This window comes from Aythya fuligula, chromosome 26 (assembly GCF_009819795.1).
Source record: "Aythya fuligula isolate bAytFul2 chromosome 26, bAytFul2.pri, whole genome shotgun sequence".
NCBI classification, from domain to species: domain Eukaryota; kingdom Metazoa; phylum Chordata; class Aves; order Anseriformes; family Anatidae; genus Aythya; species Aythya fuligula.
Window position 1 is genome coordinate 950,061 of NC_045584.1, and position 27,686 is coordinate 977,746.

A 27,686-nucleotide genomic window follows, 5' to 3' on the forward strand; every position below is an offset into this window, starting at 1 on the left:
AGGGGCAGAGCGGCCGCGCCCGGGGCATGCTGGGATCGCGGAGGACCGCGCCGCTCCCCCTCATCATTTCTCCCCTCTCCGGGACCGGGAAAAGGCCGGGAAGCGGCTCAGCCCCCCCCTCCCGGTCCTTCCCCGCCGCCCGGCCTCCAGCAGCGAGGCCGCGGCCCGGTGAGGCCTCCCGCCCGTTGCCATGGCGACAACACCCCCACCCACACACGTCTCTATGGTTAGAAAGCAAGGAAAGAGCGGCGCCCGCACTTCCGGCCTCCAGCCCGTCCCCCCTCCCCGGTGCCGCGCGCACCGCGCATGCGCAGCGCCCTCGGCGGCGGGAGAGGAGGGGAGGGGGCGGGGGCGGCGCATGCGCAGTGCTGCGCCCGCCCTGGCTGAGGCGAGCGGCGCGGGGCCGGTGAGTGGGGGAGGGGCGGGGCCGGGGCCTCCCCCACCGGCACTGGGACCGGGCCCAGCCCCGCGGCCGGGCCGCTACGGGGCGGGGAGGCCCCGGCCTAGGCCTCAAGAGGGCCCCGGGGCCGGTGTGGGCTCGCTCCCCGGTCCCTTTAGGCCGCCCCGGGGTGGGAAGGGGGCGGCGGCCGCGCCGTTAGCGCTGCCTTGGCCTCTCCCGGGACCGGCCGCGGCCTGGTGGGCCCGGGAGGGTGGGGGGGGGGCTGGGGGTAGGGGGGAGGCCTCACGCAGCTCCGTTCCCCGCAGGGTGAGAGCCGCGAGGAGGCACCGAGCGCCCCCCGGGATGGCGGAGCAGAAGCGCCTGGCCTACGCCATCGTCCGGTTCCTGCACGAGCAGCTGCGGGGCGGCGGGATGAGCCCCGACGCGCAGGAGAGCCTGGAAGGTCGGTGGGGGGGTGCCCCCACCCGGGGCTGGCAGCCGGGGAAATCGGGGGCTCGGTGCCTGCCCCCTGCCCCCTCTGGTCGCTGCCCCCTGCCCCGTCCTGCCCCCGGTGTCGCGGCTCGCTCCGGGTTTGGAAGGAGTTTTTCTCTGTGGGGAGGTAGCCAGGGCACTGGGGGTGCTGCTTCCTCGTCTCGTCACCACCTTTGAAAGATCAGCTGGAGGAAGGAATGCACCTGGGATCAAAAGCCTCCCTGAGCCCTGCTTTGAGACCTAAAAAGTTTAGTCTTAAATGAGGCCTGGTCAGGAGCCTCACAGCGTGGTGTAAAATAAGGACTCTGGGGCTGTCAGGAGGCGTCTTGTACTCGCAGAGGGCTTTCCAGTTCTGCTAGAAAATGCTTTTCCCCTCCACAGCCAGAATTTACACAGGCGTTTTTCAGAGGGCCTCCTTCACTGGTAACGAGAGGGCACTGACCCTAAGAGCTCTCCTTAAGGAGCTTATGCTTCAGTCTTTGGCCTTTACATTCACCCCCGGCACAGAGAGCACGGGCACGTCCACAGAAAGTGCTGGGCGCATTCCTGGGCGAGGCAGGGATGGAGACAGGGCAGGACGAGGGTGTTGGCTGGCAGGGGTTTATTCCTGGTGCTCTCAGACCTTAAAGTATGGCCCAAGGGCCCTGCTCCGCTGCTGGGTTCCCCTGTCCGGGCTGGGAATGGATTCCTGTCCTGGTAGGGGAAGGAGCTGGGGGGCAGGAGCTGGGGGCAGCTTCAGGAGCGCTAGCGAAGCCCTGGCTCTGTTAACTTCCACCCCAACACCTCCTCTGAAGGTGCTGAGGGGATGGGAGTCGTGGCTGATGCCTTCCAGGAGCTTCCTTCCAGGGTTTTCCTGGTATTTTCAACTGTAAAAAAATCAGGTGCTTTGCAAAAGGGCTGAATAGACAGAACAGGGAGAGCTAATGAGCTGTCTTTTCATATCCAGTGGCGATCCAGTGCCTGGAGACAGCTTTTGGGGTCTCCCTGGATGACCAAGACCTGGCTGTGTCCCAGACTCTTCCTGAAATATTTGAAGCTGCTGTAGGAAAGGTGAGCAAATCCCCCGAACACGCGCTGATGTTCAATCCAGGCAGCCCCAGGGGTGAGCTGTGCCTGATTTCCACGGTGCTGCTGCCCCCTCGGAGGTGTGTGGGAGGGAAATGTTGTGGGCCTGATGAGTTCGGGGAGGGGGAGGCTGGGTTCTGCTCCGTGGGGGGAGTCCTCTCGGCACAGCGCTCTCCTTTCCCTTGCAAGGAGCCTGAGCACACCAGAACGAACTCGGAGCCCATCACCCCCTCTGAAGATGACGTAGCCGAAGCCGAGAGACTCAAGACTGAAGGTAGAGCCTCCTCTGGAGCCGGGCGTGAGGAGGTGTAAAGGAGGGTGGGGAGGGGAGGAAGGCTTCATTCGCTCTGCCCCACGGGCACACACGGAGCGGGAAGCAGGCAGAGGGGCTGGAGCCCTTTGTTCCTGCTCGTTCCTCCTCGCGGGTGCAGGTTTGGTGCAATTCAGCTGCCACAGAACCTGGGCAGGGAGCTGGGTCAGCAGCTCCTTCAGCTGGGAGGCTGTGCTGGGCAGAACGTGGCATCTTCCCCGCTGAGGTCCCCGCCTGTTGCCTTTCCTCTGCCCCGTAAGAGTGAGAATAGAGAAGTGCAGCAGAGAAATTCCTCTGAGCCGAGTACGTGGGGTTTTGGGGAGGCCTCGTAGGTGGGAGAGCAGCTGGAGATGCTCAGAGGAGCTCGCAGGATCCCTTCTGAGGGGGCGCTACGGGACGCAGACCCCCTGCCTCACACTCACACGCAGTTTGATCAGGAAGGGGCGCAAGCTCCTGGCTTCCCTCGCGTTATTTTCTCAAGTAGAACGGAGATCCAGGCCTGTTGCTTTCGTCTGTCCCCACTTTTACCTTGCTGACGAGCCTTTTCTCCATCCCTTTAGGAAACGAACAAATGAAGGCAGAAAACTTCGAAGCTGCGGTGTCGTTCTATGGGAAAGCGATCGAGCTGAATCCATCCAACGCGGTGTACTTCTGCAACAGGTACTGCTCTGCCTCCAGCCCCGTACCCCTGTGGTTTTGCTCCTTTCTTCTTACCCAGGGCTCTTGCTCGGTCGAAATCCCACGTTCTGCTTGTTCTGTTCCCTGCTCTTGGTGATTTATTTTCTTTCCAAGCTCGGTGACACACTTCCCTGTGCCTCTTGCCAGCTCTGTGCCCTGGCATCTCTAGATAGGACGTGGGTGTGGAAACAAACTCTGTCAGGCATTCAAGGAGATACAAGGATGCCAAGAAATACTGTCTGCTTTCATGCAATTAACTCCTTAAGGAAGACAAAGGGCCCAGGTTTGGGAGGCTGGGTCGATAATAAACAAAAGAGTGAAGTGAGACGAGTTGAAGGCTCGGTCTTGAGAATTTTATACGTGTTGAGAGCTGTGTGTGTGCAAAATGAGCCTGCAGGTGACCTTCCTAATCTTCAGGGGTGTGCTAAGCAGAAGTACGTGCAAGCTGGTGGAAAAACAAGTGAGTTAAAACGCCTTTGAGTCAGGGTTTGATTTAGTTATCTGCTTGAGCAGAGCAGGGAGCCAAGGTTTTAGTTACCTGCTTATCGTGAGCGCAGGCTCCACGAGTAACCTGTGTGCACGCGAGGTGGTGAGTTACTTCTTGGCTCATTTTAGCTGCCTGAGGGTCATCCAGCAAGGTGCTGGGCGGGTGTCCTGGTGCCAGTAAGAGGTGTAAGACTGGGGCTTGAGGGAGCTGGGTAAGAGGAGAATTAATTTTAGAAATTTTATGTGGAGATTGACAGAAAATGGATGAAACGGTCGTTGTGGCTAAGAAATCGAGGCATTAGGGAAGCTGAGGGCTTGGTGTGAGCTAGCGAGTGGGATACGTCCCTGCCTCCTCTTGGAAAGGCCGCGAGGAGGAGAAATCCTGGATTTATTTGCAGTAGGAGCAGAGCACAGAGCTGGGTGTTTGGGTAACACCCTGCTCACGTAGACACGGCCTGGATTTATGTCAACTTTACTCTTGACTTTGCCTGTGCCGCAGGACAGCACGGAGAGGGAACGGGGGTGACCTTGATCAACGTTTTTGAGCTGCTAAGTCTTTTCTGCACATCTTTCTCCATTCCCTCCAGAGCTGCTGCGTACAGTAAATTAGGAAATTATGCCGGAGCAGTCCGAGACTGTGAACGAGCCATAGGCATCGATCCAAACTACAGCAAGGCGTATGGCAGGATGGGGTAAGTGAGGGAGCTTCTGGTGCCAGAATTCTAATCTCGGAGTGCCTGGTGGCACCGATACCATCAGCGGTGCTCTGCCCTGGAACGCCGTGCACAAACACCTAGGGCTTCACCTCGGCGGGGGGTGGAGGAAGTCTGCGAGTGCTTATCTACCTCTGAAACGTTGTCTTCTGTTTCCACTTCGACAGCTTGGCCCTCTCCAGTTTGAATAAACACACAGAAGCTGTTGTTTACTACAAAAAGGCCCTAGAGCTCGATCCAGACAACGACACATACAAATCAAACCTTAAAATAGCCGAACAGAAAATGAAGGAGACTCCAAGTCCAGTAAGTCCCGAGGCTAACACTTGCTGTATGTGGGTAAGATGAGAAGATTTCTGCCTTATGCTACTCCAAGTGCTAGCAGGCGCTGTCTGGCAGAGGCTTGATGATCTGGGTTGTGTTTAGAATACAAATCTTGCATGCGGGCAGAAGGGAGATGGTTAATGAGCGCTGCCGTGAACATTTCCACTAAAATCCAGAGAGAGAAACTGCTCTGCTCGAGCACAGTCACCTTGGGCTTGTTTAAGAGAGCTGGGAAATGAGACTGATTAGAAGGAGCGTTTGCAAGCAGCATTTTTTGCCTTAAGCACCTTCCTTAATTAAAGCCACTGCTCCTAAAATCCAGATTTTTTTTTTCTAGTGACCTGTTAGCAATACCAAAAGGACTTTTTAGTTTTTCTCTTTTTTTTTTTTTCCCTTCCACAATTTTTTTTTGTTTTGTTGGCTTTTGTTTGTTTGTTTTGCTTTGCTTTGTTTCATTTTGTTCATATGAAAAGAATCCTGGCGGTTTTCTCGTCACAAAGCCAGCAACCGCCCTGCTGACAGGCTCAGGACCGTGTTAATTCCCCGTTTTGAAGGGGCTTTCGGTCTTCTAAAGACTTCTCCAGCCCAAAGGTGACCGAGTGGATGTGTTTAGCTTGGCAGGCGTGATGGGGTCGAGCAGCCCAGCCCTGGCATGCCTCAGCTGGTGAGAGCGGCGCTCGGTAAATCATGCGGTGCCGTTACTGCTGCCACCAGCACGTGTCCCCTGCCTCCCTTAGCGAGCCTCACCCCCAGCCTTTGCCCTTAGCTGTGGTTTAAGGCCCAGGTGCTGATAACGCTGAAGAATTGAAGTAACGTTCGTTTCACCGTGCTGTTTGTTGCATCAGAGGGCGGGAGGATGTCATCACCTGTGTGTGGTGTCTTTCTTCTTACAGACCGGAGGTCCCGGAGGATTTGATTTAGCTGGCTTGCTGAACAACCCCGGCTTCATGAGCATGGTAAATCTGGACAGGTCGCAGCCAGGCTGCGTCTGGGCCGTGCAGTTCTCTGTTCAGGGTGAAATGTCTCGGGACAGGGCTCGGGGAGTTCCTGTGTCTCGGTAGCAGATTTGTTTTCGTTCCGTTTCTTCGCTTGGGTGTCGCTGCGAGGAGGCCGTGCTTGTGTCTTTCACTGGAGTCAAACAAAGAGCCAGTGACTTATTCACAGGCTTTGTGTGCTGGCTGTGGGAAGGGTGCCTGTTCTGCATTACCAGCCTTGTCGTGTGTGTGGTGCTGTGCTTCTCTTGGCTATTTTTGTCCTATTGATCTGTTTCCAAGTATTTCTGTCTTCACTTTGTTCCTAGTTGAATGGCACAACATCTGCATATTTACCCAGGCATTTCTGACTAAATAGGGTGTCCTTTTTTTTTCCCCCTCTTTAAATAGGCATCTAACCTAATGAACAACCCACAAGTACAACAGCTGTAAGTTTGATCCCGTCTTCTGTTTCCTCTGAGTCACTCTTTGAAGCTCGGGTGGGAGGGAGCGGGTACCAGAAGCGTGCAGGGCAGCCTCGGGGCAGCCTGATCTCCCCAGCCAACACGTGTTTTGAGAGCTCTGGCCTTGCTGAAGAGGAGCCTCAAAGGGAAAAAAGATAGATCGTGGAATTGCCTTTGGGAAACTGGAGTCAGTTTGGCTCGGCTCAGTATTTATGTGGTGTGGGGACAGGATTTCACATCTCCATCTCGTTTGGGAGGAGAAGATTTCCATCCTTTGTGCTACAGAGCCGTCAGGATCAATTCACAATGTTTGTCAGGTGCTTACACAATACAAATCCTTAAAATTCACGAGGTTCATGCCTCACTTGGCCGTGCTTTCAGAGCACAGGCAGGCAGTGAGTTAGAGACCTGAGGAGATTTTCCTTTGGTTGCTGTTAGGGACCGCCTGGTTGAAGGGCTGTGTCTGCTGCCCTTTCCATTTGGTTCTGCTCCTTCCACTGCTGTTACCAGCTGAGGTTCAGAGCAAGCAGATTTCCCTGGGTGTTGTAATCAGACAGCACAGGGCTTGCACAAAGAGGGGGGATATCTGGGCATACATTAGCTGACACGGTTAGAAATATTTCTGTGTATTGTTTGGGTCAATGCTGCGGTTGCTCTGCTGCAGTTAATGAATAAAAAGTTGTGGCAGGAGATTCCCTCACAGATAGCTCCATCATCAGTGTGGGAAGGTGTTCCTGTTAGGCTGACGTTCCCTTCCTCGCGTAAAACAACCGATTTCTGTGTTTTGTTTCGTTTTCTGAGCGTTGCCCCTTGTTTCCGCAGCATGTCTGGGATGATTTCTGGTGGCCACAACCCCATGGGAGCAGCGGGCACCAGCCCCTCCACGAATGATCTCGCCAGCCTCATCCAAGCGTGAGTAGGGAGCCGGGTCCTTCCCAGGAAATTAATAACCTGATTTTTGGGGTTTTCTGACCAAAACGAAAGCTTCAGTTAACAGCTGGGGAGCGTTTAAACGCTGGGTGAAGCCCTGCCTCTTGGTAACACGAGCTGCTTGTTGGAGCCGAGCTCTGACAGGCGGCTGGGACGCGTTCCCTCGCAGCAGGCCGTGTCGGCGTGTGACAGCACCGCCACAAGCGCTGCTTCTTCTCCTGCAGGGGCCAGCAGTTCGCGCAGCAGATGCAGCAGCAGAACCCCGAGCTAATAGAGCAGCTACGGAGCCAGATCAGGAGTCGAACTCCAAGTGCCAGTAACGAAGATCAGCAGGAATGAGCAGCCAGGTGAGGCGGTGAGGTTGCAGCCAGGAGTGCCGCTGCACCCTGGCTGGCTTAGCAGGGAGGATTTCAATATTTTGCTGCAAAATCTCGTGCCTAAATTAGCAGTTTGGTGGCTCTCTCTGTATAGACTGGGGTCTCTGCATCAGTAAGAGCTGGTGCCGTGCCTCAGAGGCACAAGGCTTAGCCCTGGGGAGTGATAAGAGCTCCCCTCATGCATCGTGTGACTGACAAATGGGTTTCGGTACTTAGCATTCACGGTCATTAAAGGGGCGCTTTATTTTTCCTGAAAATTGAATTTGCCCATGTCTTGTCTCCCTGTCTCTGCAGCGCAGTCCGTGGGAACTTTGTTCTTTGCTTTAAAAACTGGAAGCCATGTGCGTGTTGCCATTTCTTGAGTCGGAAGTGTCCAAGAGGGGGAAAAAAAAAAAAGAAAAAAAGAAAAAAACACAAAATACTTTATATGACCTGCATGTTAAAGACAGATTCACGCTTTCTTTCCCTAGTCTTCGTCCCTGCTCCTCCCCCTCAGCCTTTCCATTAGTTTTTTCTTCTGGAAGACCCAGCCAGCTGAACACAAACCAGCATCAACAGCCTTTCTAAAGAGACTCGGAGAATTACCTACACTGATACATTTCTACGTTCTTTGCTACATGGGAATTTTTTAACCCGTTTTTGAAGAACGACGTGCTCTTCACTACAGGATCTCTTCACTCTCCTGCCCACGTGCCACTTCAAAGAAGTGTTCCAGGCCCTCCCCGTCCTGCTCCCCGTCACCTTCGCGCCAGTCCCGAGCTGGCGGCGTCCGAACGCTCCGGAGACCTCTGGATCTCGGGGTCTCCAGGAGCAGGGTTTTTCTGTTGATGACATTCGCTGCGTTCCTCAGTCGGGTCCGTAGCAGCATCGCCAGGGTTGCTCAGAGGTGGGCTTCGGCCGTCGCCTCTCCACGGTTCGTGTAAATGTGTCGGGGGGGGGGGGGGGGGTTGGGACTGCTTAGGGCGAGCGTTTCCAGACACGCTTCTGGGGGCTCCTCCCCAGGCCTGGCAAAACTTGTCTAGTGTTTAGTAATTATGGCTATGTCGTCGGAATGATCCAATCTGTGAACTAGTCGGGTGGACAGTCAGAAAGATGAGGTATAATGTTCTCGGTGTTTCAAGAGGTTTCTCTTCTGCTTTTTAATTTGTCTTTTCTGCATGTCAGTAATCAACCTGGTCGACTGTGCTGGTGGTAGGAATAGAGGGCGCGTGAGTAGAGAGCAGAAGGAAGAAGAAAAACGCTCCTGGGACAGCACGGTGCTGAGCGGCTGCTGGTTCCACGCGGGGGGCCTGGCAAAGAGAGGTTCTGCCCCAAAAATCACGGGGGGGGGTACGAGGGGAAGCGCTCTGGAGGCTGACGGGAGCGACCCGCAGCCTTCCACCCTGGGGAATTCCCCTGTGTCACTCCCAGGGCACGCGGGAGACTCTGGGAAGTTCCCCCAGAAGTCACTAGTTGAGGCTGGGGGGGTTTTGCATCGACCTCAGAATGGTTTTAGGGTTCCTCGCTCGATCCTGGGGGGGGGAAGGCGCGCTCCTGGCCTCAGGAAGCGTCCAGCTGGGAGGAGGGCGTGAGGTGGAGAACGCCCCTTGGGGGAGAGCCACTTGGTGGAGTGGGGGAGCAGGTGTAGCTGACGATTAATATCAAGAAAAGAATGATTTGTAAATGCTCCATAACTCCGTGGTTAATGTAACGTGTGAAGAATAAAAGATTTGGACACTCGCCTCCTGCTCCCTCTTGCCCCCCGTGCCTGAAGCCAGACCTGGGGCCGGGCTCATTCCAGGGCTGCCTCCTGTGTAGGTTTGTGTGGGGTCAGAGCTTCCTCGGTGTCCTGAGGGCTGCGAGGCACTGCCTGGGTGAGTTTTTTCCACCTTTGCCATTTTTTTTGGCTCCTTTCTTGCTGAAAATTCAGCGCCGTGCTTCATGCACCTGTATTGAGGCACGGCACACGAGGTGTTTATGAACTGCGTCTTTCCCCCTCTGCCCTTTACGTGCCAACCCATTGTTGGGACCAAGCAAAAGGAGAAGTTCTAGGGCTGTAGGACGGGGTGGAAAGAAAAAAAATGTGAATCATCCAAAATAATGAAACTTGGATGATTTTTTTCCCTTATTTTTTGCATCTCCTCAGGGCTGCTCACCCTCACTCCTTACGCTGTTTGCCCTGTTGTCCTTGTAGCTCTTCCTTCACCTCTCTTCGTGTTTTTTCTACACCTCCGTGTAAAAAAAATGCTATTAGGATCCCCAAAAACCTGTTTTTTTAATTTTTTTAGCCCATTTCCCCTCACCCTGCAGCCCCTTGCGCCCTGTGTTTAGCACCGGGATTTAATGAAGGGATTTCCGCGGTTCTTTAACCAAACCCAGCCCGAGCCCTGCTGGAAGCCGAGGCCCCCCCGGTGCCGGTCCCGGTGCCGGTCCCGGTTCGGGCCCGGCCCCGTCAGCACCGGCGGCCCCGGACAGCGCTGCGGGCCCGGCGCCACCCCGGAACCCTCGGTCTCCGTCCCCGTTTCCAGCCGGGCTCCGTTCCGCGCCGCACCCGGGGGCTCTGGCAGCGTGCCCGTCTCAGGGCGTGGGCGGGCTGACGGGCAGCCCCCGCGACCAATCAACAGCCGCGCTGCCCCCTCGCAGCCAATAGGAGGGCGGAGGGCGCGAGCGGGGGCGGGCGCTGTGCGGGGGCCGCTTGGACGGGGCGCGAGCGGGAGCCGGAGCGTGAGTGGGGGGGCAACGCGGAGCGGGGGGGGGGGGGGCGGTTGCCGGGGTAACGGCGGGGGGAGGGGCTGCTGGGGGCGGGGGGGGAACTGGGGGGGAACTGGGGGCCCGGGGTCCGTTACTGGGGTAACTGGGGCAGGCGGGAAGGGAACTGGGGTAACTGGGGCGGTTGGGGGGGGAACTGGGACGGCCGGGGGGGATAACTGGGAGAACTGGGGCGGTTGGGGGGGGAACTGGGGGCCCGGGGTCCGTCACTGGGGTAACTGGGGCAGACGGGAAGGGAACTGGGGTAACTGGGACGGTAGAGGGGGTAACTGGGGACCAGGGGCTGTTACTGGGGGAACTGGAGTGGTTGAGGAGGGGGAACTGGGACAAATGGGACGGTCAGGAGGGGTTAACTGGGGCAACTGGGGCTGGTGGGTGGGTAGGTGGGGTAACTGGGGTGGTCAGGGGTGAGTCACTGGGGTAACTGGGGCGGTCGGGGGGGTAACTGGGGGCCAGGGGGTGTTCCTGGGGTAACTGGGACTGTCAGGGGTGAGTCACTGGGGTAACTGGGAGCTGCTCCTGGGGGGGGCAGGGTTTGGGGTCTGCACGGGGTTGGGGCCGCTCCTTTGGGGCATCTCAGCAGCCCGTGCTGCGTCCTGGGACAAGCCCCCTCCCCAAAACCCCCCCTCAGTGTCCCCTGCGTGCTCTCAGCGGGCTGGGGGGGCTCAGTGGGGGCTTCTGGGGGGGATCCAGGGGCACCCCGCTGGGATTTTAAGCCTCACACCCAAGGAAATCTTTGCTTTCTGCCCCAGACTCCTGCTTCACGTAGCACTTGAGCGTTTCGGGGTGGGGCGGCGAGCCCAGCGGTGCTGAATTAATTATTTATTTTTTTATTTTTTTTTTACAGAATTTTCAGGCTGCCGAGGTCGTCCGGGCGTTCGAGGCAGCGCCTGCTGCACGTCGAGGCGTCGGGAAGGAGCTCGAGGTATTCCTGGTGCAGCTTGTGGCTTAAGCTGCTTTCCTCCGCAGGTCGCGGGGCACCTGAGGAGCTCCAGGCTCTGCTGGGGGCTTTGCTGGGCTAGGAAAAAAAAAAAACAAAAAAAGAAAAAAGTTAAGAGTTTACTGAGCTTCCTCCAGAGGAGGTGAGAATTGTGGAAAAAGGAAGTTTTTTGCCTCCAGTGATGTCTCCAGTTGTCCCTGTCCTGGGAGCTGAGTGCGTACGTCACATACCGGCCACATGCGGTGCCTCAGCACCCAGCAAACAAATTCCCTTCTGCTCCGGGACCCCACAAGGGGTTATTTTGGAGGGATTTCGTTTGAGAGGGCCTAACGCCACGCTGTCAGCTGCGAGGTGACTTCCTGGTGGTTCTGTGTGCTTCAGGAGGGCAGCGCAGCTCATGAGCTGGGTCAGTGTCATGCCAAAGCCTCGGAGGGACCCCGCTCATTGGCAGCAGTGATGGCTACAGCTGTGGGCTGCCTGCTGTGTGAGCCCTGTCGGTGTGAGCCACGATTTTAGGCTCAGGGCTCGCTCAGACCCCACTTGTCTGCCTGGTTCAACGGGAGCGAGTCGAGCAGCATCACCCGAGCTGGGTTTTGTGCTGAACGTCGCTTTCCGTGGCCTCCCAGCTGAGATCCGAGCCTGCCAGAGCCAGACAGGCTGCTGTGACCTCTCTGCTCGCCCCTGCTTGAGCAGAAAACTCAGAAAGACGCCTTCAGCTCCTCAAACTCCCTCACCAAGCGTGGGGCCACTCAGTCCCGACGCCCCTCGCCATGAGATCCCCGTTTGTGCAGGTCGCTGCGTGGAGCCGCTGATAGCGATCAACGCTGCCAGCCCTCGAGGGAGGCTTCGGCCTCAGGAACTTTTTGTATCCAAGTTAATTTGCTGCTCCAGTGGCCAGGTATCCAATTATTCCCCTGGCCCACCGCCGGGACGAGCGTCAGCGTGGCTGCAGACGTGCCCTGGTGGTTCGTTAGCCCTGGCACCTCGTCAGCCCTCGGGGCCGCCCGGCACCCTCTGCGAGGTGACCCCACGCGTTGATTCAGCCCTGGTGCTGGCTCTGCGGCTGCTCATCCTTGCATCAGCAGAGGGACCCACTCACGTCTTTAAAAATAGATTTAATTTCGTTATTTTTTTTTTAAATGGCTCTAGGAAAACGAGTTTAACTGCTGCTGCACCTAACCTGGAGGGAAAAATGCTTCTGACCGAGCCACTTGTCACCCAGGCAGCTCAGACCTTGCGTTTTTCTCACCATCTGCCTCTTTGGTCACACACTGTGGGTTTGAAACCCTCACAGTGATTTCTCCTCAGGTTTTCCCTTTAGAGAGCTGCACATCGACCGGTAACCAAAATTCCTCTGGCTCCTGGTAGGGAGCAAACAGCCACCTGCAGAGGCAGCGACCCGCCCCGGCAGGATGGTGATGGTAGCTCAGGACCAAATCTGCTCTTCTCGTTTGAAGGGAGACCTTTAATTTCATTTCTCAGTGAAATGGAGAGCCACCAGCTCAAGCCCACGTTCATTTCTCGTGGTTAACATCAAAGCCTCCATCCTTTGGCTGGGCTCAGGTGGATTTTGAGGCAAGATGGAGCAGTTTGTGCCTGGCGCTGTGTAGGTGTTTCTAAAGAGAGCGAGGCTGTGCCAGTTTTGCGGCAGTACGATTCCTACCAGCTTTTCAAGTCACTGTTTCCTGCCATTAAATTCTCTCCCCTGCCTGTTCCTTTGCCCCGTGGTGTCAGAGCTTTGTGCCTCCTCCCCTCTCGGGGCTGTGAGGGGGGAGAGTTAAGGTCCAGAGGCCGGCACGGGGTTTGGGATGCGAGCTGCTCCTCTCCCCAACAAACACTGACACGGGGCAACCTCTCCTTTCCCTCCTGCCCGCAGCTCTGCTCCAGGAGCACCTCTCCCTCGCCCTTTGCCTGCTGCAGCCCCCCCGCCACCCCCCCAGGCAGCGCCATGAAGATCGTGGTGGCCAAAGTGCTGTGCCTGCTGGGCATCTGTGTCCTCATGCTGGCCGGCTCCCTCCTCCCCGTCAAGATCATCGAGGCAGATTACGAGAAGGCTCATCGCTCCAGGAAGGTCATCGCCCTCTGCAATTCCTTCGGAGGGGGGGTCTTCCTGGCCACCTGCTTCAACGCCCTGCTGCCGGCCGTCAGAGGCAAGGTAACTGCTGACAGCCCCCGGGGAGCTGCGGGGAGCCCGCGCTGCTCTGTGCGAGGCTGCCAGAACCCTGCCCCTGGGGAAGAGGAGGGGTAGGGGCCATCCCCAGCCAGAGGGACCCATTAAGCCCCCTCAGGAACCTCTGGTGTTTCAGGTCATGAAGGAAAACATCCCCTGCCTCCCGTTCAGCTCCCATGGAGCCTGCTTGGAAAGTTTTTGTGATGCAGAAGGAGGCTGAGCATCACCTGGGGGGGCTGGGCTCAAACTCCTGCCCTCGAGCCAGTGTTTGAAACACCCAGAGAGCCCCTGACCTCCTGCTGGAAGGCAAAGAGCTCCCCAGGTCCTTACACTGAGGCCTGGATGCAGGCTATTGAGGCATCACAGATGAGTTTCGTGTCATTGTGGGCGCACAGCAGGAATATTTCATTGCTATGGAGCCCAGATTTCCCCCTTCTCATCTGCTGCTGGACACTTTCTTCCCAGAAGGGGTTTTGTAGGAAACTGGGAGAGCTTCCCGACGGCTCCCTGGGTGCCTGTAGGGAGCCAAAGGTTTGTTTCACTGCGGGCTGTGTGCTTTGTCCTAGCTCGACGAAGTTCTTAAGCAGGGGAACGTGACCACGGACTACCCGGTGGCTGAGACCATCATGATGGTTGGCTTCTTCGTCACGGTCTTCGTGGAGCAGCTCGTCTTGACCTTCCAGAAGGAAAAACCTTCCTTCATAGACCTGGAGACCTTCAACGCCGGCTCGGATGTGGGCAGCGACTCGGAATACGAGAGCCCCTTCATCGCCTCGTCCCGCGGGCGCGGCCGGCACGGCCACGGCCTGAGCCCCCAGGAGCTGTCCCGCTCCAGCCCCTTGCGGCTGCTGGGCCTGGCCTTTGCCTTGTGCACCCACTCCATCTTCGAGGGCCTGGCCCTGGGCTTGCAGGAGGAAGGAGGCAAAGTCCTGAGCTTGTTCCTGGGCGTCGCCATCCACGAGACGCTGGTGGCCGTGGCGCTGGGCATCAGCATGGCCAAAGCCTCGCTGCCCATGAAGGACGCGGCGAAAATGGCCGTGACGGTGAGCCTGATGATCCCCCTGGGCATCAGCATCGGGATGGGGATCGAGAGCACCCAGAGCGCCGCCAGCAACGTGGCCTCGCTGCTGCTGCAAGGGGTGGCGGGGGGAACTTTCCTCTTCATCACCTTCTTTGAGATCCTGGCCAAGGAGCTGGAGGACAAGCACGACCGCCTGCTGAAGGTCCTGTTCCTGGCGCTGGGCTACGCCGCGCTGGCCGGGCTGGTCTTCTTCAAGTGGTGAGGTCGGGAGCGGTGGGGGAGCCAACCTCATCCTCCTGCCCCTCGCGGCCGGCCCCGAGAGGAGCCTGCTGGCAGCCCAGGGGGGACGCTGAAGCTTGGCAGCCACGCCAAACACCCCAATCCAAGAGGTGTTTTGGCACCGACACGAAGGAGGAGAGTTTTCTCCTCTGTGCTCAGAGGGAGAGGAAAAAAAAAACCCACGAGGAGTGTCCCAGCGTAGGGGTCACGAGGCGCTGCCCCTGCCCCTCGGGTGTGCGGGTGCAGAGAGGACTGGGAACAGGCAGCACGAGGCTGGTTTTGGGGCTGCCCCCAGAGCTCTCAGCACGTTGTTTCCTGTTGACCTGCACAGCCGCCCCCTCCCTCCCTCCCTCCCCTCACACAAACTCGGGCCGAGCCTCGGCTTCCTTCCCACCCAGGCTCTGAGGAGGTGAGAAACCGGTACCGAAACGAAGGCAGAGGCAGGTGGGACCGCGGCTCGCACAGCTGCGCTAAGCTGCTTCTGCTAGCTTAGATTTTGAGCAAAACCTGGTTGTAATAGCTGCCAAAAATAACATCCCTGCTGGGGCTGCTCGGGAGCACTGTTGCCACAGCTCCCGCTGAGCCCAGCTTCCATTTTAACCCACAAACGGCTCCGGGAGCTTTCCCTTCTCAGAGTGATTAACGGCAGGAACGAGGCCGGGCCCTGCCCCATCCCCTGCTCCGTTCTCCTCGTCTCATCCCTGCGCCGTGCGTCCCCTGAAGAAAACCTGCAGCCGCGTTAACGCATCCTCGGAGAGATCCTCACACCCCTACCTGAAGCCTGGGATCCATTAGCGCGTGAGAAACGGGCAGCAGCAACCCCCAGCGTTAATATTTCAGGGCAAGCAGCTCACGTTTAAATCACCTGCAGAGAACTGAGCGGCTGCGGGGCTGCTCCCCGGCCTCAGCCCCGGCTTCCAGCGGGCTCCTGCGCCCGGGTGAGGTCGTGGGGGGCGTCCTGCTGCTGCTTTCAAAGGAGGAGAGGAGAAATCTCTTCCCCCGGGGGCTTTGTGAGCCGCGGGGCTGATTAAAGCAGCCTCCACCTGACTGCGTGTGTCCGCGGGGAGCTCTCGTTGTGCCCGCATCCCGCGGCGATCCCTCGTGTTCGCCCTCCTGGGCCATGAGCTCGGATCAGAGGCTGGCAGCAGGAGCGAGCCCCCTCTGCTCCCCCCCCCCGGCCTCGCTGCTTTGGCAGGAGATGCATTTTAACAAGACGTGGCCGTCGCTCCTGCCGCAGCTCCCCCCAGGCACAGCAGAGCTCGAGGAGGCGCTGACGGAGCCGCGGCACCGTGGAGGCTCCGTGGAGGCACCGCGGCCCCTGCCACGACCCAGAAGGAGTGGGGAGGCTGCGACCCAGCCCCCCGGAGCAGCTCTTGGCACAGCTGCAGCATTTGGAAGCTGATGGGGATCGGCACCTTAATTGCTGCAACGAACCCGAGTCAATTCATCTTGCTTTGAAAAACCTGGAGCGGGGAGGGAGAGGGAGAGGGAGAGGGAGAAGGAGAGGGAGAGGGAGAGGGTTATTTTGGGCCTGCGATGACACAAATTAGCAGGGCCTGACGAGAATGGAATTTGCTTGGACGTGGTGAACCTGGGGGTGTTATTTCACCTCCCCCAGCAGCCCGGGGTGGGGGGGGGACGTGCGGGACCTGCTGCTTTCTGCTGCTCATCCCGGGCAGGTGGGATGCTGGCTCCTGTTTTTCTGCCTCCATCTCCCGTGTCATTTTGTGTTTTTTTTTTTTTTTTTTTTCAGCTATTTGCTCTCTTTGAAGGATCCTTCCCCCAGCTGGGGGGGCTGGAGGGGTCTCTCAGAGCATCGCCACCACCCCCCATGGCCGGCGGGGTGGCTGTGAGCAGTGTGGTGTGGGGGGGTTGTGCTGGATCCCCGTTTTTCCACCTTTTTTTGTCCCGATGGGGCGTGGGAGCAGCCTGGTGGGGGGCCACACGGCTGGGGGTGTCCCTGACAGTCGGCTCCTGCCTGTGGAGGAGGAAAAAGCCCGAAGTGCTCCCAATAAACACCCTGCCCCCCAATAAACACCCTGCCCCTCCCCACCTTGCTGCCTCCTCTTTATTTCCAGCCCTGCGCCTCGCCACCACCTCGGGGTGCCCGGATCAGACCCGGCTGCCCCTTCCCCATCCCGGGGATGTTTCCGAGCTCCTGGGGGGGAGCGGGGAAGGGTAACAGCCCCCCCAATGCAGCCCCCATCCCTTTTCAGCCCCGCGCGTGCGCGGCCGCCCCGCAGCAGCCAGCAGAGCCCCCGTTGCGTCAGGCGTCGCGGGGAGCTGGGGAGTGAATGAACGGAGGAGGAGCCGCAGCTAAAATGATCAAGGAAACTCATTCATTTCCCCTAACGAGTAGTACCCAGCAACCTCATAACGCTGCGGGGCGGCTCGTCGGGGACGGGGGGCTGCGGCTGGCGGCCCCCCGGGACGAGGCTGGTGTCCCCCCTGCCGGGGCTCGTGGCCTTTTGGGGGGGGGGGGTTTCACGGTGGGGTGCGTGTCGCTGGGTGCCGTGGTGGGGGCCACGCTGCTCCTCCGGCAGCTATTAATAGCAGCTGCGGATTTTAATTGCCGCTGCTCGTTAGGGAGGGGGAGTCACGAGGCCCGGCCGTGCCACCCAGCAGCCCCCGGCCCCACGCGGGGCCTGCAGCCCCCGGGGGCTTTGAGAGCCCCCTGTGTGTGCCTGGGTGTCCCCCTGTCCCCATCCAGGTGTCCCTGTCTGTGTGTCCGTGTCCATCCCCGTGTCCCTCTGTCCCCATCCCTGTCCGTGTGTCCCATCCCTGTCCGTGTGTCCCCAGCTGTCTGTGTCCCATCCCTGTCTGTCTGTCCCATCCCTGTCCATCTGTCCCCACCCCTGTCCGTGTGTCCCAACCCTGTCGGTGCGTCCCCATCCCTCTCTGTCCGTCTGTCCCTATCCCTGTCCATCTGTCCCTGTCCCCATCCGTGTCCGTGTGTCCCATCCCTGTCGGCACGTCCCCATCCCCAGCTGTCCGTGTGTCCCCATCCCTGTCCGTGTGTCCCCATCCTTATCCATCTGTCCCCATCCCTGTCCGTGTGTCCCCGTCCATCCGTCCCCATCCCTATCCATGCGTCCCCATCCCCGGCTGTCCCCCTGCCCCCATCCCTGTCCCCCCATCCCAATCCTTGTCCCTGCCCCGCTCCCAGTCCCCCTCCCTGTCCCCATCCCGGTTCCCCCGTCCCGGTCCCGGTCCCGCTCGGTTCGGGGCTGAGCCCGGGGGGTCCGGCGGGGCGGGCGCGGCGGGCGGGGCCGACGGCGGGGCGGGATCGGCTCTGCGGCGGCCGCACCGCACCGCACCGAGCCGTGCTGAACCGAGCCGAGCCGTGCTGAGCCCAACCGAGCCCAACCGAGCCGTGCACAGCCGCCCCCCCCCCCCCAACCGGCCCCACCGCACCGCTCCCGGTCCCTCCGGACCCGACCGGGCCGTCCCGGGCCGATCCGAGCCGATCCGAGCCGAACCGGGCGAAGCGGAGCCGCCGCACCGGGACCGCACCGGGCCGGGCCGGGCCATGCGCTGAGGCCGCCGCGCAGCCCGCAGCCAAGGGCGGATCCCGGGCAGGACTCGGTGAGGCGGCGGCACCGCAATGCGCCCCGCGGGGGGACCGGGAAACGGCCGGGGGGCGGCGTGGGGGGGGGGGGGGGCCCGGCAAGGGCAGGGCACGGCCGGGAGCGGGGAGGGGACCCGGAGCCGTCCCTGTCCCCATCCCCGTCCCTGTCCCCGTCCTCCAGCCCCATCCTGCCCCTCCAGCATCCTCCTGCTGCTGCTGCTCCTCCATCCCCGTCCCTCTCCCCTCCATCCTCATCCCTCTCCCCTCCATCCCTATTCCTCTCCTCCCTCCCCTTTCCCCCTCCCCTCCCTCCCCATCCCTCTCCCCTCCATCCCCGTCCCTCTCCTCCCCCCCCCATCCCCAGCCCCCCACCCTCTGTTTATCTCCCCCGGCGCTTTGGGGGGGGGAGGCGCTGAGCTGGAGGACGCGTGGGGGGGTGCAGGGGGTGCAGAGCCCCGGCAGGATCAGGCCCCATCCCCAGGAGCTGGGGTGTTGTGTTCACAGGGAGAGGGGCTGACGGGGGCCAGGCGATGCCACGGGGACCAGGAGCACCCCTGGGTGCTGCAGAGGCCCCATCCTGCCCCCCCCCCCCGGTGCCCCACGCCGTGGCAGTGGGGCTGGGGGCATCTTTGGCCGTGCCGTGGGCAGGTGGGACCGGCAGGACCGAGCTCTGGTGTCCCCAGGCACCGGCTGAGCCACGGCCTCTGCTCCGTGTCCGCGTGCCCACGACACCTCCGGGCCCGTGGGGGCATTTTCCTGCCCCGTGCTGCGGGACCCAAAGCAGAACGGGCTCCTCGGTGCCCAGGCCACGGCGATGGGCTCCTGCCCCGGCCACGTGCGTGCCCGGGTGCCTGGGGACGTGCTGGGGCCTGCGGGGTCCCCTGGATGCACACGGGGCTGAGGGAGCTGGGGCACCCCATGGGAGCGGGACAGACCTGACCCCAAACCCAGCCATCCAAACCCAAACCTGGTGCCCTGCTCAGGAGCCCATTCCCATCCCAAAAGCCAGCCTTTGGGATGGCTCCTTTGGGAACGCAGCCCCACGGCAGCATTAACCTCTCCAAACCATCACGCTCTGCCGGGGGAGCCAAGATGCTCCTGCACGCACAGGGACACCCCGTGGGGACCCGGCAGGCCATGAACCCACAGCCGTGTGTCACCCGTGGCCGCGTGTCACCGTCCCCCGGTGTCACCGCCGCCCCGGTGCCTGCGGCCCCGCTCCGTCCCCGGGCTGGGAGCGGTGGCACGGGGCAGCGCAGCAGGCGCCGAGCTCTGTGCGTGAAATGGCACCTCCTTACGCAGCAGATCCGGCGCCGTGGCAGAGCCGGAGGGGCTGCGGGCACCGCTGGCTCCTCGCCGGGTCGGGGGCTGCCCCACGGCACCGCTCCCGCTGCCGGGGGTGCCCGCCGTGACTCCCCCCCCCCCCTCCTCTCCGTCAGTCTCAGCCGCAGCTGCTGCGCTGGTGGCCACGGCTCGGCCATATGGCCGCGGCACGGGGGGGCTGGTAAAAATAGCCAGAGCTGCTGCACCCCGGGCGGGCCAGCGCCATCCTGCCCCGCTGCCCGGCAAGGGCGTCCCAAGGGCAGGGGGAGTTTCGGCACCGGGGGGGGCCCAGGACCCCCCCTCGCTGTATCCGGGATGAGAGCACCGTCAGAGCAGGGGGCTGGCGAGGGTTTTGGGGGTGTCCCTGTTGCACCCCCAGGCTGGCGCTGGGGGTTTCCATCCCGAAGCCCCCGCTGGCACCGTGACGAGCGCCTCTGCCCTCTCCTTGCAGCGGCGGCAGCTTCTCCGGGGCACGATGCCGGAGCAGAGCAACGACTACCGGGTGGTGGTGTTCGGCGCCGGCGGCGTGGGCAAGAGCTCGCTGGTGCTGCGCTTCGTCAAGGGGACGTTCCGGGACACCTACATCCCCACCATCGAGGACACCTACCGCCAGGTGATCAGCTGCGACAAGAGCGTCTGCACCCTGCAGATCACCGACACCACGGGCAGCCACCAGTTCCCGGCCATGCAGCGCCTCTCCATCTCCAAGGGCCATGCCTTCATCCTGGTCTTCTCCGTCACCAGCAAGCAGTCCCTGGAGGAGCTGAAGCCCATCTACCAGCAGATCGTGCAGATCAAGGGCAGCGTGGAGAGCATCCCCATCATGCTGGTGGGCAACAAGTGCGACGAGACCCAGCGGGAGGTGGAGAGCAGAGAGGGGGAGGCCGTGGCCAAGGAGTGGAAGTGCGCCTTCATGGAGACCTCGGCCAAGATGAACTACAACGTCAAGGAGCTCTTCCAGGAGCTGCTCAACCTGGAGAAGAGGAGGAACGTCAGCCTCACCATCGACGGCAAGCGCTCCAGCAAGCAGAAGAGGACAGACAAAATCAAGGGGAAGTGCAGCGTCATGTAGAGCCCCGGACTGGCCCGCGCGCCCCCCTCCCGGTCTCCCCTCCCTTCCCTCCCCCACGGCCGGACAGCGGCGTCGCAGCGGGGCCGTCCCCTCGCCCTCCCCGTGGCCGTGGCCGTGTTGGGGGGGGGCTGTGGCAGGTCGGCGGCCCCAAGGGTGGGGGGCGATGGCGGGGCTGGGCCGTGGACCCATGGGGACATGGACGGGGACACGAGGCCGGGCACGCGTCCACGCACCGCAGCACAACCGGACACTGGGACACGGGGATGGGGACGGCGCGCGGGGACCCCACCGGGAGCAGAGCCCGGGGCCACAGAGAGGGTCCCGGCCCCCCAAGCCCCCCTCAGGCCCCGTGCATGGGAAGGACGGCGCCAGGCAGGGGTGGCGGTGTCACCCCCCGGGTGACAGTCACACTGCCCCCGGGCTCTCCCCATGCCTCTTGCTGTGCTCTTCCCCGGGCAGGAGCCCCCCACAGCTGCACCCCGCTGCCCACAGAGCCCCCAGCCCCATTCCCATCCCCGGCCCCCCCCCCCCAGCAGCCCGGAGCCGCCAGCCCAAGCACAAAGCATCGGGTCCGACCGAGGTCCTGACCCAGCACAATCCTGGCGAGCTCGGACACAGACCCCCCCCCCAGCACCCCCACTGGCCGTGAATGCGGTCGGGGTCCCCCCTGCTCCCGCAGAGCCCCCCCCAAATCCCCAGCACCCCCCATCTGCTGTCCCCCTCACCCTATAGCCCCCCAGCTTGTTCCCCCCCGGCCGGAGCGGGGCCCCCGTGCCGCCAGCAGCCCCCCCCATCCTTTTTGGGGTTCTCCCCTCGCTCCGGCCCCGCTCCCCCTGCCCCGGGGCCGCGCAGCCCCCACGCCGCGGGGGTGCCAAGAGCAGGGTGCCCCCCCCCCCCCTCGTGCTGCACCCCCTCCCCGCTCCCCCGGCGTTTTAGGAGGCGAGCCGAGCGACCAGGGGACAAGGTGCCGCGACGATGTAGCCTTTATTCTAGAAATAGTCTTCCTTCAATAAAGAGATGAGAAACGCTCCTGCCTCCCCGCCGAGCGGCCGGACCCGGGGGGGGGGGGCTCAGGGCCATTTTGGGGGGGAAAATAGGGGAGATTAGGGTGTGTGTGTGTGTGTGTGCGTGTGCGTGCACGAGCGCTCGCCGTGCGCACCCGCGTGCCCGCGCACGGGGGCCGCCGGTGGGTGCCCCCCACCCCCCCCGTTGCCGGCGCGGGCTGGCGGCCCCGTGGGGAGAGGAGGGGAGGGGAGGGGGTGGGAGCACGGGGCCTGCGTCATCATCATCATCATCATCATCATCATCGTCGTCGTGCCAGTTGCCATGGCAACCATTCGCTCCCCCGGCGCTGCGGCCGCGTGGGCACGTGGGTGCGGGTGGGGGGCCGGGGGGAGCGGGGCCGCGCGGGACGCAAGGGCCTCGGCAAGGGCACGGCTCTACGGGGGTGGCACGGCCCTGCGGGGATGGCATGACCCCATGGGGATGTCGTGACCCCATAGGGATGTCACGGCTCCATGGGGTTGTCGTGGCCCCATAGGGATGGCACAGCCCCGTGGGGATGGCACGGCCCCATAGACGTGGCACGGCCCCATGGGGATGTCACGGCTCCATGGGGACAGGCACAGCTCTGCCAGGATGCTCACAGGTTCATGGGGTCAATCAGCACCCTGGGGACAGGCACGGCACCCAGGGGGTGTCACAGCACCCATGGGTGTCACAGCTCCCTGCCACCAACCATGGGAACCTCTCCTGTCCCCGTGTCCCCAGCAGGTGAGCGGGACGGGCACGTGAGGACACCCGGGGCTGGTCCCCACCCGTTGGGACCCCCGGGGTGGCAGAGACCCGGACCCAGCTGGAAGGCTCACAGATATTTATGGGGGGGGTCAAAAAAATCCCCAAACACACCCGGCACCCGCAGCTGCTCTGCGGCGTTTTCAGCCTGGGGACAAAATTGGGAAGTCCTCCCCCTGCCCCCGTTCCCGTGCCTCTCATCCCCGTGCCAGCCTCTCCCCCCCCCCGGTTCCGTTTCCATCCCCAAAAGGAAGCAGAAAGAGGGGCCCGGACCAGCCCCCCCCCACCCCATTCTGGCTCAATTTTTCCTCCTCTGACACCAAAACCCCGTGGGGGGAACTGCGGGGATGGAAACGGGCTCGGGGAGCAGGGGCACGGCACCGTGCGCCCCCCTCCCTGCCCATGGCCTTGCGCCAGCTCTCAGCACCCCCGGGGCAAAACAACGGGGACAAAAGGCGATTTGGGGACAAACCGGGCAGAATTGGGGGCTGCTGCGGTCCCTTGACCCCCGATCCACGAGCAGCCAAAAATAAATTCGGTTCCGAGCCCCACAAAGAGCTGCGGGGCCGGGGGTCACAGCGGGGCCCCGTGCGCCCCCCCGCCCCCCCCCGGTGTGTGGCTGGAGCCATATGGGCGCAAACGGGATTAGGGGAATCGGCCTTCTGCCCGCTAACGGGATTACGGCTCCGCAACCCCAACCCCGGGCTGGGAATGCCCAGTGGCCGCACCACTGCTTCTGCGGTCAGGATGGATGCATACTGGTGTAACTGGTGCATACTGGTGCATACTGGTGCACCCCAAGGACGCGACCCCCATCCCCGTGCGCCCCCGGGGGCCCCAAAGCCCTGATTCAGGGCACCGTGGGGGGGTCACCGGGGGGGTCATTGGGGCTTCCTGCGCCCCGTGACTGCCGCCTGCGGCTGATTCACCCGCTGGGATTTTCCGCGTGTCCCCCCCCCGCTGTAAAACCCTGGGGGGGGGGGGTTGGGGGCTGGGGGTGGCTGCTGGGGGGCCGTGGGACCCCTCCTGTGTTGGGGCGAGGGTGGGGGCCCGGCTGCCCTGCGGTGCTGGGGGGGGGGACACTGGGTGGCTGGGGGGGGGACACAGGGATTTGGGGGGCGGCACTGGGATTTGGGGACGTGGCACTGGGGTTTTATGGGGGACACTGGGATTTTGGGGGGGCAGCGTTGGGGTTTTGGGGGGCAGGACTGGGATTTGGGGGGGCCGCAATGGGCTTTGGGGGGGGCACTGGGATTTGGGGGGCAGAAGCAGGATTTTGGGGGGCAGCAATGGGGTTTTGTGGGGGGGGCACTGGGATTTTGGGGGGAGCATCACTGGGATCGGGGGGGCAGTGTTGGAATCTGGGGGGGTCAGGACTGGGATTTTGGGGGTCAGGACTGGGATTGGAGGGGACAGAACTGGGATTTTGGGGGGGGGGCAGCACTGGGATCGGGGGGGGCATTGGGATTTGGGGGAAAACATCAGGATTTTGGGGGTATCACTGGGATTTTGGGGCTCACCCCCAGGATTTGGGGACACCCGGGGCTCTGCTGCCTCCCCCCCCGCTCCCCCCCTCACTAATATTAACCCCCTCATTTACATAACCCCGCCCCTTCCCCCCGCCCTGCTCTCCCATTGGCCGCCCGCCCCGCCGCTCCCCAACCCCCCCCTCCCCTCTCCCTCCCTCCCCCTCCCTTCCCCGCGCCGCCGCCTCACCCTACCCTGCTGCCTGCCCCTCGCCCCGCCTCCTCCTCCCCGCGCGCCCCATTCCCGCCTCTCCCATTGGCTGGCGGCGCTGCCCGTCAGCGGGGAGGCGTGGCCGGGCGCCCCCCGCCCTGCCCGCGCCCGGCGGGGCCGCCCAGCAAGCTGCGTTGCGCGGCAGCGGCTGCTGGCTCCGGCGGCGGCGGCGGCGCCTCCCCCCCCCCCCCCCCCCCCCAAAAAAAAATTCCCGGTGCCCCCCCCCCACGGTTCGGAGCCCCCCCCCCGGGACCGGTGAGGAGCTTTGGGGGGGCAAACCGGGCATGGGGGGGGGTTTGGGGGGGGGTCCGGTGCAGGCCGCGGCCTGGTGGAGCCCCCGGGGTGAGGGCACGGTGGAAAAAGGGGGGGGGGAGTGGGGGGGCAGGGGGGGGGATGGGGAGGGGTCGTGGGGGGGGGTTGGGGAGGGAGGGAGGGGGTAAAGGGGGGGGTTGGGGAGGTGGGGGGGGTAAAAAGGGGGGGGTTGGGGGGTTAAAGGGGGGGGTGGGGGGCTTGGGGGGGGCGCTGGGGGGTCGGGGGGAGCTTGGGGGGGCGCTGGGGGGGGGCTTCGGGGGGGTGGGGGGTGGGGTTGGGGTTAGGGGAGGTCTGGGGGGGTGTGGGGGTGTGGGGGGGGCTGGGGGTGCTCGAGGTTGAGGGAGGGGGGAGGGGGTGGGGAAGAGGGGCTGGGGTGGGGGGGTGATGGGGGGGTCAGTAAGGGGGTGTGGGGGGGGTGTGGGGGGGCTTTTGGGGCGGGGGGGCCGTGCTGGGGTCTCAGGGTGTTTGGGAAGGGGCGAGGAGGGGGCTGGAAGGGGGGTGCGGGGGGTGGTTGGAACCCACGGGGGGGTTTGGGACCCGCTGTTTGGGGGGGGGGGGGGGGCAGGTGGGGCACGGCCCCAGAGACCCCCCCCCCTCGGGGGCTGGGGGGAGAGGTTGGGGGGGGGCGATGCCCCCTGTTGGGGTCACAGATGGGTGAGTTGGGGGCTGTGGGGGGTCGGGGAGGAAAGCTGGGGGGGTCCCATTGGCAGGGGGGGGGTCTGGTGGCAGGGGGGGGGGCAGGTGGGGGTCAGTGCCTGGGGGGCGTTGTGCTGTGAGACCCCCAAAGAGGGGGGGGTGACTGCACACAAAGGCAGGAACCCCTCTGCCCCCCCCATAATTATTAATCAGGACAAACGAGCTGCAGGTGCCCCCCCCCCAGGAGCAGGGTCTGGACCCGTTGGGTACCCGAGGCCGGTCCCCGTGTCCCCTACAGCCCCCCCCCATCAGCGGGGCCACGGGGTGCCCCCACTGGGGTGCCCCCAAATGTGTCCCCGGCCCCCCCGAGCACAAAGGATCGCAGGACGCTGGGGCTCCTCGCCCTCTGCTTGTAAGGGAGGGGGAAAAGTTGTGGGGTTTAGGGTGCTGGGTCACATTTTGTGTGTTTTTTTGGGGGAAAACCGGCAGAGTTTGGGGCTGTTTGTGGCCGTGCTCCTTGCCGAGCTGCTCCCGGCGGGCGAGCCGACCTGCGGTGCGCCGCAGCAGCGGGTAACCCGATCTGCAGCCCAACCCGGGGGTAAATCGGAGGCCTTTTAGGTAATTACTGGGTTTCCCTAACGAGCTGCTCCCCTATGGGGTGTGTAGGGCCGGGGCAAGGCCTTCGTCCCGTGGGGACGTCCGAGCCTGGGCTGCGGGTCGGTGCGTGGCCCTAAAAAAAGCCCCCGGGACCTCAGGGGCTGGGTTTGTCACCTGCTGGTTCCAGCCATCCTGGGGGAAAACACCCAAAAAAATCCAGATCGAGGTGTTGAAATAGGGCCCGTCGTCTGGGGGGGGGGCCTTCTGCTGTCTGGAAAAGGGGAATCGCCCTCCGGTGCTACCGGGGGGTTTGGTGGCTGGCACAGGAGGTGCCCTGACACGGGGCCACCAATTTTCCTCCCGTTTTAGCCCTGACCCCACACTGCTGAAGGCAATCGGTGCTCCCGGACACCGGGCCCTGCCCCGGGGAGGCGTTATCCCGGCGGGCACGGGGCCGGCAGCGCCGTGGTGCCGCGGGGCCGGGGCTGGTGCCGGTGACTCAGGGCTCGGAGGTTTGTTCCCCGCTCTCACGCTTCCCCTGCGGCCGGCCCGACTTGTGCCTTCCTGCCTCGTTTCCTTATCTGCCCGCCGGAGATAACGGAGGGGAGGGGAGGGGAGGTGGGCGCCCTCCTCCTCCTCCTCCTGCACCCACTGCCCCTGCCCCGCTGGCTGCCCCTAACCCCTGGGTGCTGGAAATCGCTGCTCGGTCGCTCGCCGGTGCCAAGGGGGAAGTTTTCTTTGGCTCCTTGGCGAAGGGCAGAGCTCGAGCCGTCGTTTCCAAAGTGCCGCCTTGTCCCTTCGGTGGTGGAGCTCGGGTCCGAAGGAGGGTTTGGGTCGGTCGTGCTGCGCTCACGGCTCAGAAATCATGAGAGTTTTGGTGCTGCTCGGCAGGAGGCTGGCCAAAGGGACGGCAACCTCGCTGCGTCGGTGCTCGGCACCCCAAATGGGTGGCTGTGTAAGGAGCGGGGAGGTGTCTGCAGTCGTTTTGGGGGTTTCTGGCGTGGGGAGGGAAAAAGGGGAGATAAAATACCGGTGTGGGGTCTCTGGTGTGGTTTGGAGTCGGGCGCTGAGCTCCCGGGGTAGAGCTGTTGGGCAGCGCTGCCCATCGCGGTCCTGCCCTGCCCCACGCCCCCAGCGCTGCGCTCCCCACCTTGACGAGGACTCAGAGCGATGCGGAGGTCAGCGAGCTCTGGAGAGCTCTGGTAGCACCTCTAGTCCTGCTCAGGTACCTCTCTCATTATTTAATCTGCTCGGTTAGAGCAGGATGGTGCCGTGGGGAGCGCAGGAGGATGGAGCGAGGGGCAGCACGCGTGGTGCTGAGCTGCCCGCGGGGCAGGGGGGCTGGTGGGACGCGTTCCCGTTCCTCGTTACGGGTTTCCTAGTTTGCACAACACCAGGAGAAACCAAAATGGGAAGGGAACAAAACTAAAGGACAACGTAAATGCAATTCCCTGCTGCGGCGTGGCTTGACCACGGTGCAATAAGGACAAACCAGCAAAATTGCAGACTTCTTAAAAAAAAAAAATCAGCGCTTCACATTTACCTGCTCGGTTTGTGTTTAGAAATAAAAGGCTGGAGCTTGCGGAGGGGCTGGAGCTTGCTTTTGGGTGCCAGGCTCTGGTGGCCTGGTGTAAGCAGCTCGCTTTGGGTGGCTCTGCCCCGTCCCTCGGTGCAGATCTTGCTGCTGCCATCTCTGCGTCCCCTATCATCATCATCATCTGCTCGTCCCGCTAAAAGGCCCTTTATTGAAAGGCCCGAACAAGCGGGGCATTGTGCAACGCAGCCGTGTTTTCGTTTCGAACGCTCCTTGTGAAAGTGAAAGCTGCGCCTGCTGGCTCGGGGTGCAGCCTCCCGGCAAGCCTCGCTGCTCTGCAAAACACCCGAAAAGCCCCGGGCTCGTTGGAGCTGAGGCTGGCCACCAAAAAACCCCGGGCTAATTGGAGCTGAGGCCGGGCACCGCAACAGATTTGTGTGGAAGGGCTGAAGGAGGCGAGCCACCAGTCAGTTCTCCATGCTGGCGGTGGTCAGCGCACGTGGTGGGAGCAGATTTTCGGTTTAATCCCTGTTTTTGGGGTGTAGGAGCTGGATTTTGGCAGGGAAGGAGCCGTGAGTTCGAGTGATTCTTCAAACTCAGACGTGTCGGAAATCTTCGGTAGTTCTGGATTACATTTTCTGAAGTGGGTGGGTAGGGATTGGCTGCGACCTCACCAAAAAAAAAAAAAAAGAAAAAAGGAGGAAATTCAGGCACGCTGCTCTGCTGAGACACAAAACAGGAAATTTAGTTAAGGATTATGCTTTTT

At 62.2% G+C, this 27,686-nt stretch overlaps 3 protein-coding genes across 6 annotated transcripts; all 3 read left to right on the forward strand.

The window, feature by feature from the left end:
* Window positions 1-348: 348 nt before the first annotated feature.
* SGTA (small glutamine rich tetratricopeptide repeat containing alpha) lies at window positions 349-8,910 on the forward strand. 2 transcript variants are annotated; one of them, XM_032203805.1, is made up of 12 exons: window positions 349-406; window positions 706-842; window positions 1,818-1,921; window positions 2,126-2,210; window positions 2,807-2,906; window positions 3,998-4,102; window positions 4,291-4,429; window positions 5,341-5,403; window positions 5,830-5,867; window positions 6,705-6,794; window positions 7,037-7,159; window positions 7,484-8,910. In XM_032203805.1, exons 2-11 carry the CDS (start codon window positions 743-745, stop codon window positions 7,149-7,151), a joined length of 939 nt encoding a protein of 312 aa, XP_032059696.1. In that variant the 5' UTR covers window positions 349-406; window positions 706-742; the 3' UTR covers window positions 7,152-7,159; window positions 7,484-8,910. The 2 variants fall into 2 exon arrangements, with proteins under 2 accessions (XP_032059696.1, XP_032059697.1); XM_032203806.1 differs by lacking the exon at window positions 5,341-5,403.
* A 950-nt stretch (window positions 8,911-9,860) lies between these two features.
* Window positions 9,861-15,810, forward strand: SLC39A3 (solute carrier family 39 member 3). Of its 3 annotated transcripts, none has more exons than XM_032203461.1 (4): window positions 9,861-9,892; window positions 10,785-10,862; window positions 12,754-13,032; window positions 13,614-15,810. In XM_032203461.1, exons 3-4 carry the CDS (start codon window positions 12,826-12,828, stop codon window positions 14,328-14,330), a joined length of 924 nt encoding a protein of 307 aa, XP_032059352.1. In that variant the 5' UTR covers window positions 9,861-9,892; window positions 10,785-10,862; window positions 12,754-12,825; the 3' UTR covers window positions 14,331-15,810. The 3 variants fall into 3 exon arrangements, with proteins under 3 accessions (XP_032059352.1, XP_032059353.1, XP_032059351.1); XM_032203462.1 differs by lacking the exons at window positions 9,861-9,892; window positions 10,785-10,862 and adding exons at window positions 12,013-12,216; window positions 12,335-12,483; XM_032203460.1 differs by lacking the exons at window positions 9,861-9,892; window positions 10,785-10,862 and adding an exon at window positions 12,013-12,483.
* Window positions 15,811-17,647: 1,837 nt separating this feature from the next.
* On the forward strand, window positions 17,648-21,024 carry DIRAS1 (DIRAS family GTPase 1). Its single transcript, XM_032203890.1, has 2 exons — window positions 17,648-17,932; window positions 19,690-21,024. Exon 2 carries the CDS (start codon window positions 19,714-19,716, stop codon window positions 20,308-20,310), a length of 597 nt encoding a protein of 198 aa, XP_032059781.1. The 5' UTR covers window positions 17,648-17,932; window positions 19,690-19,713; the 3' UTR covers window positions 20,311-21,024.
* Window positions 21,025-27,686: the final 6,662 nt, after the last annotated feature.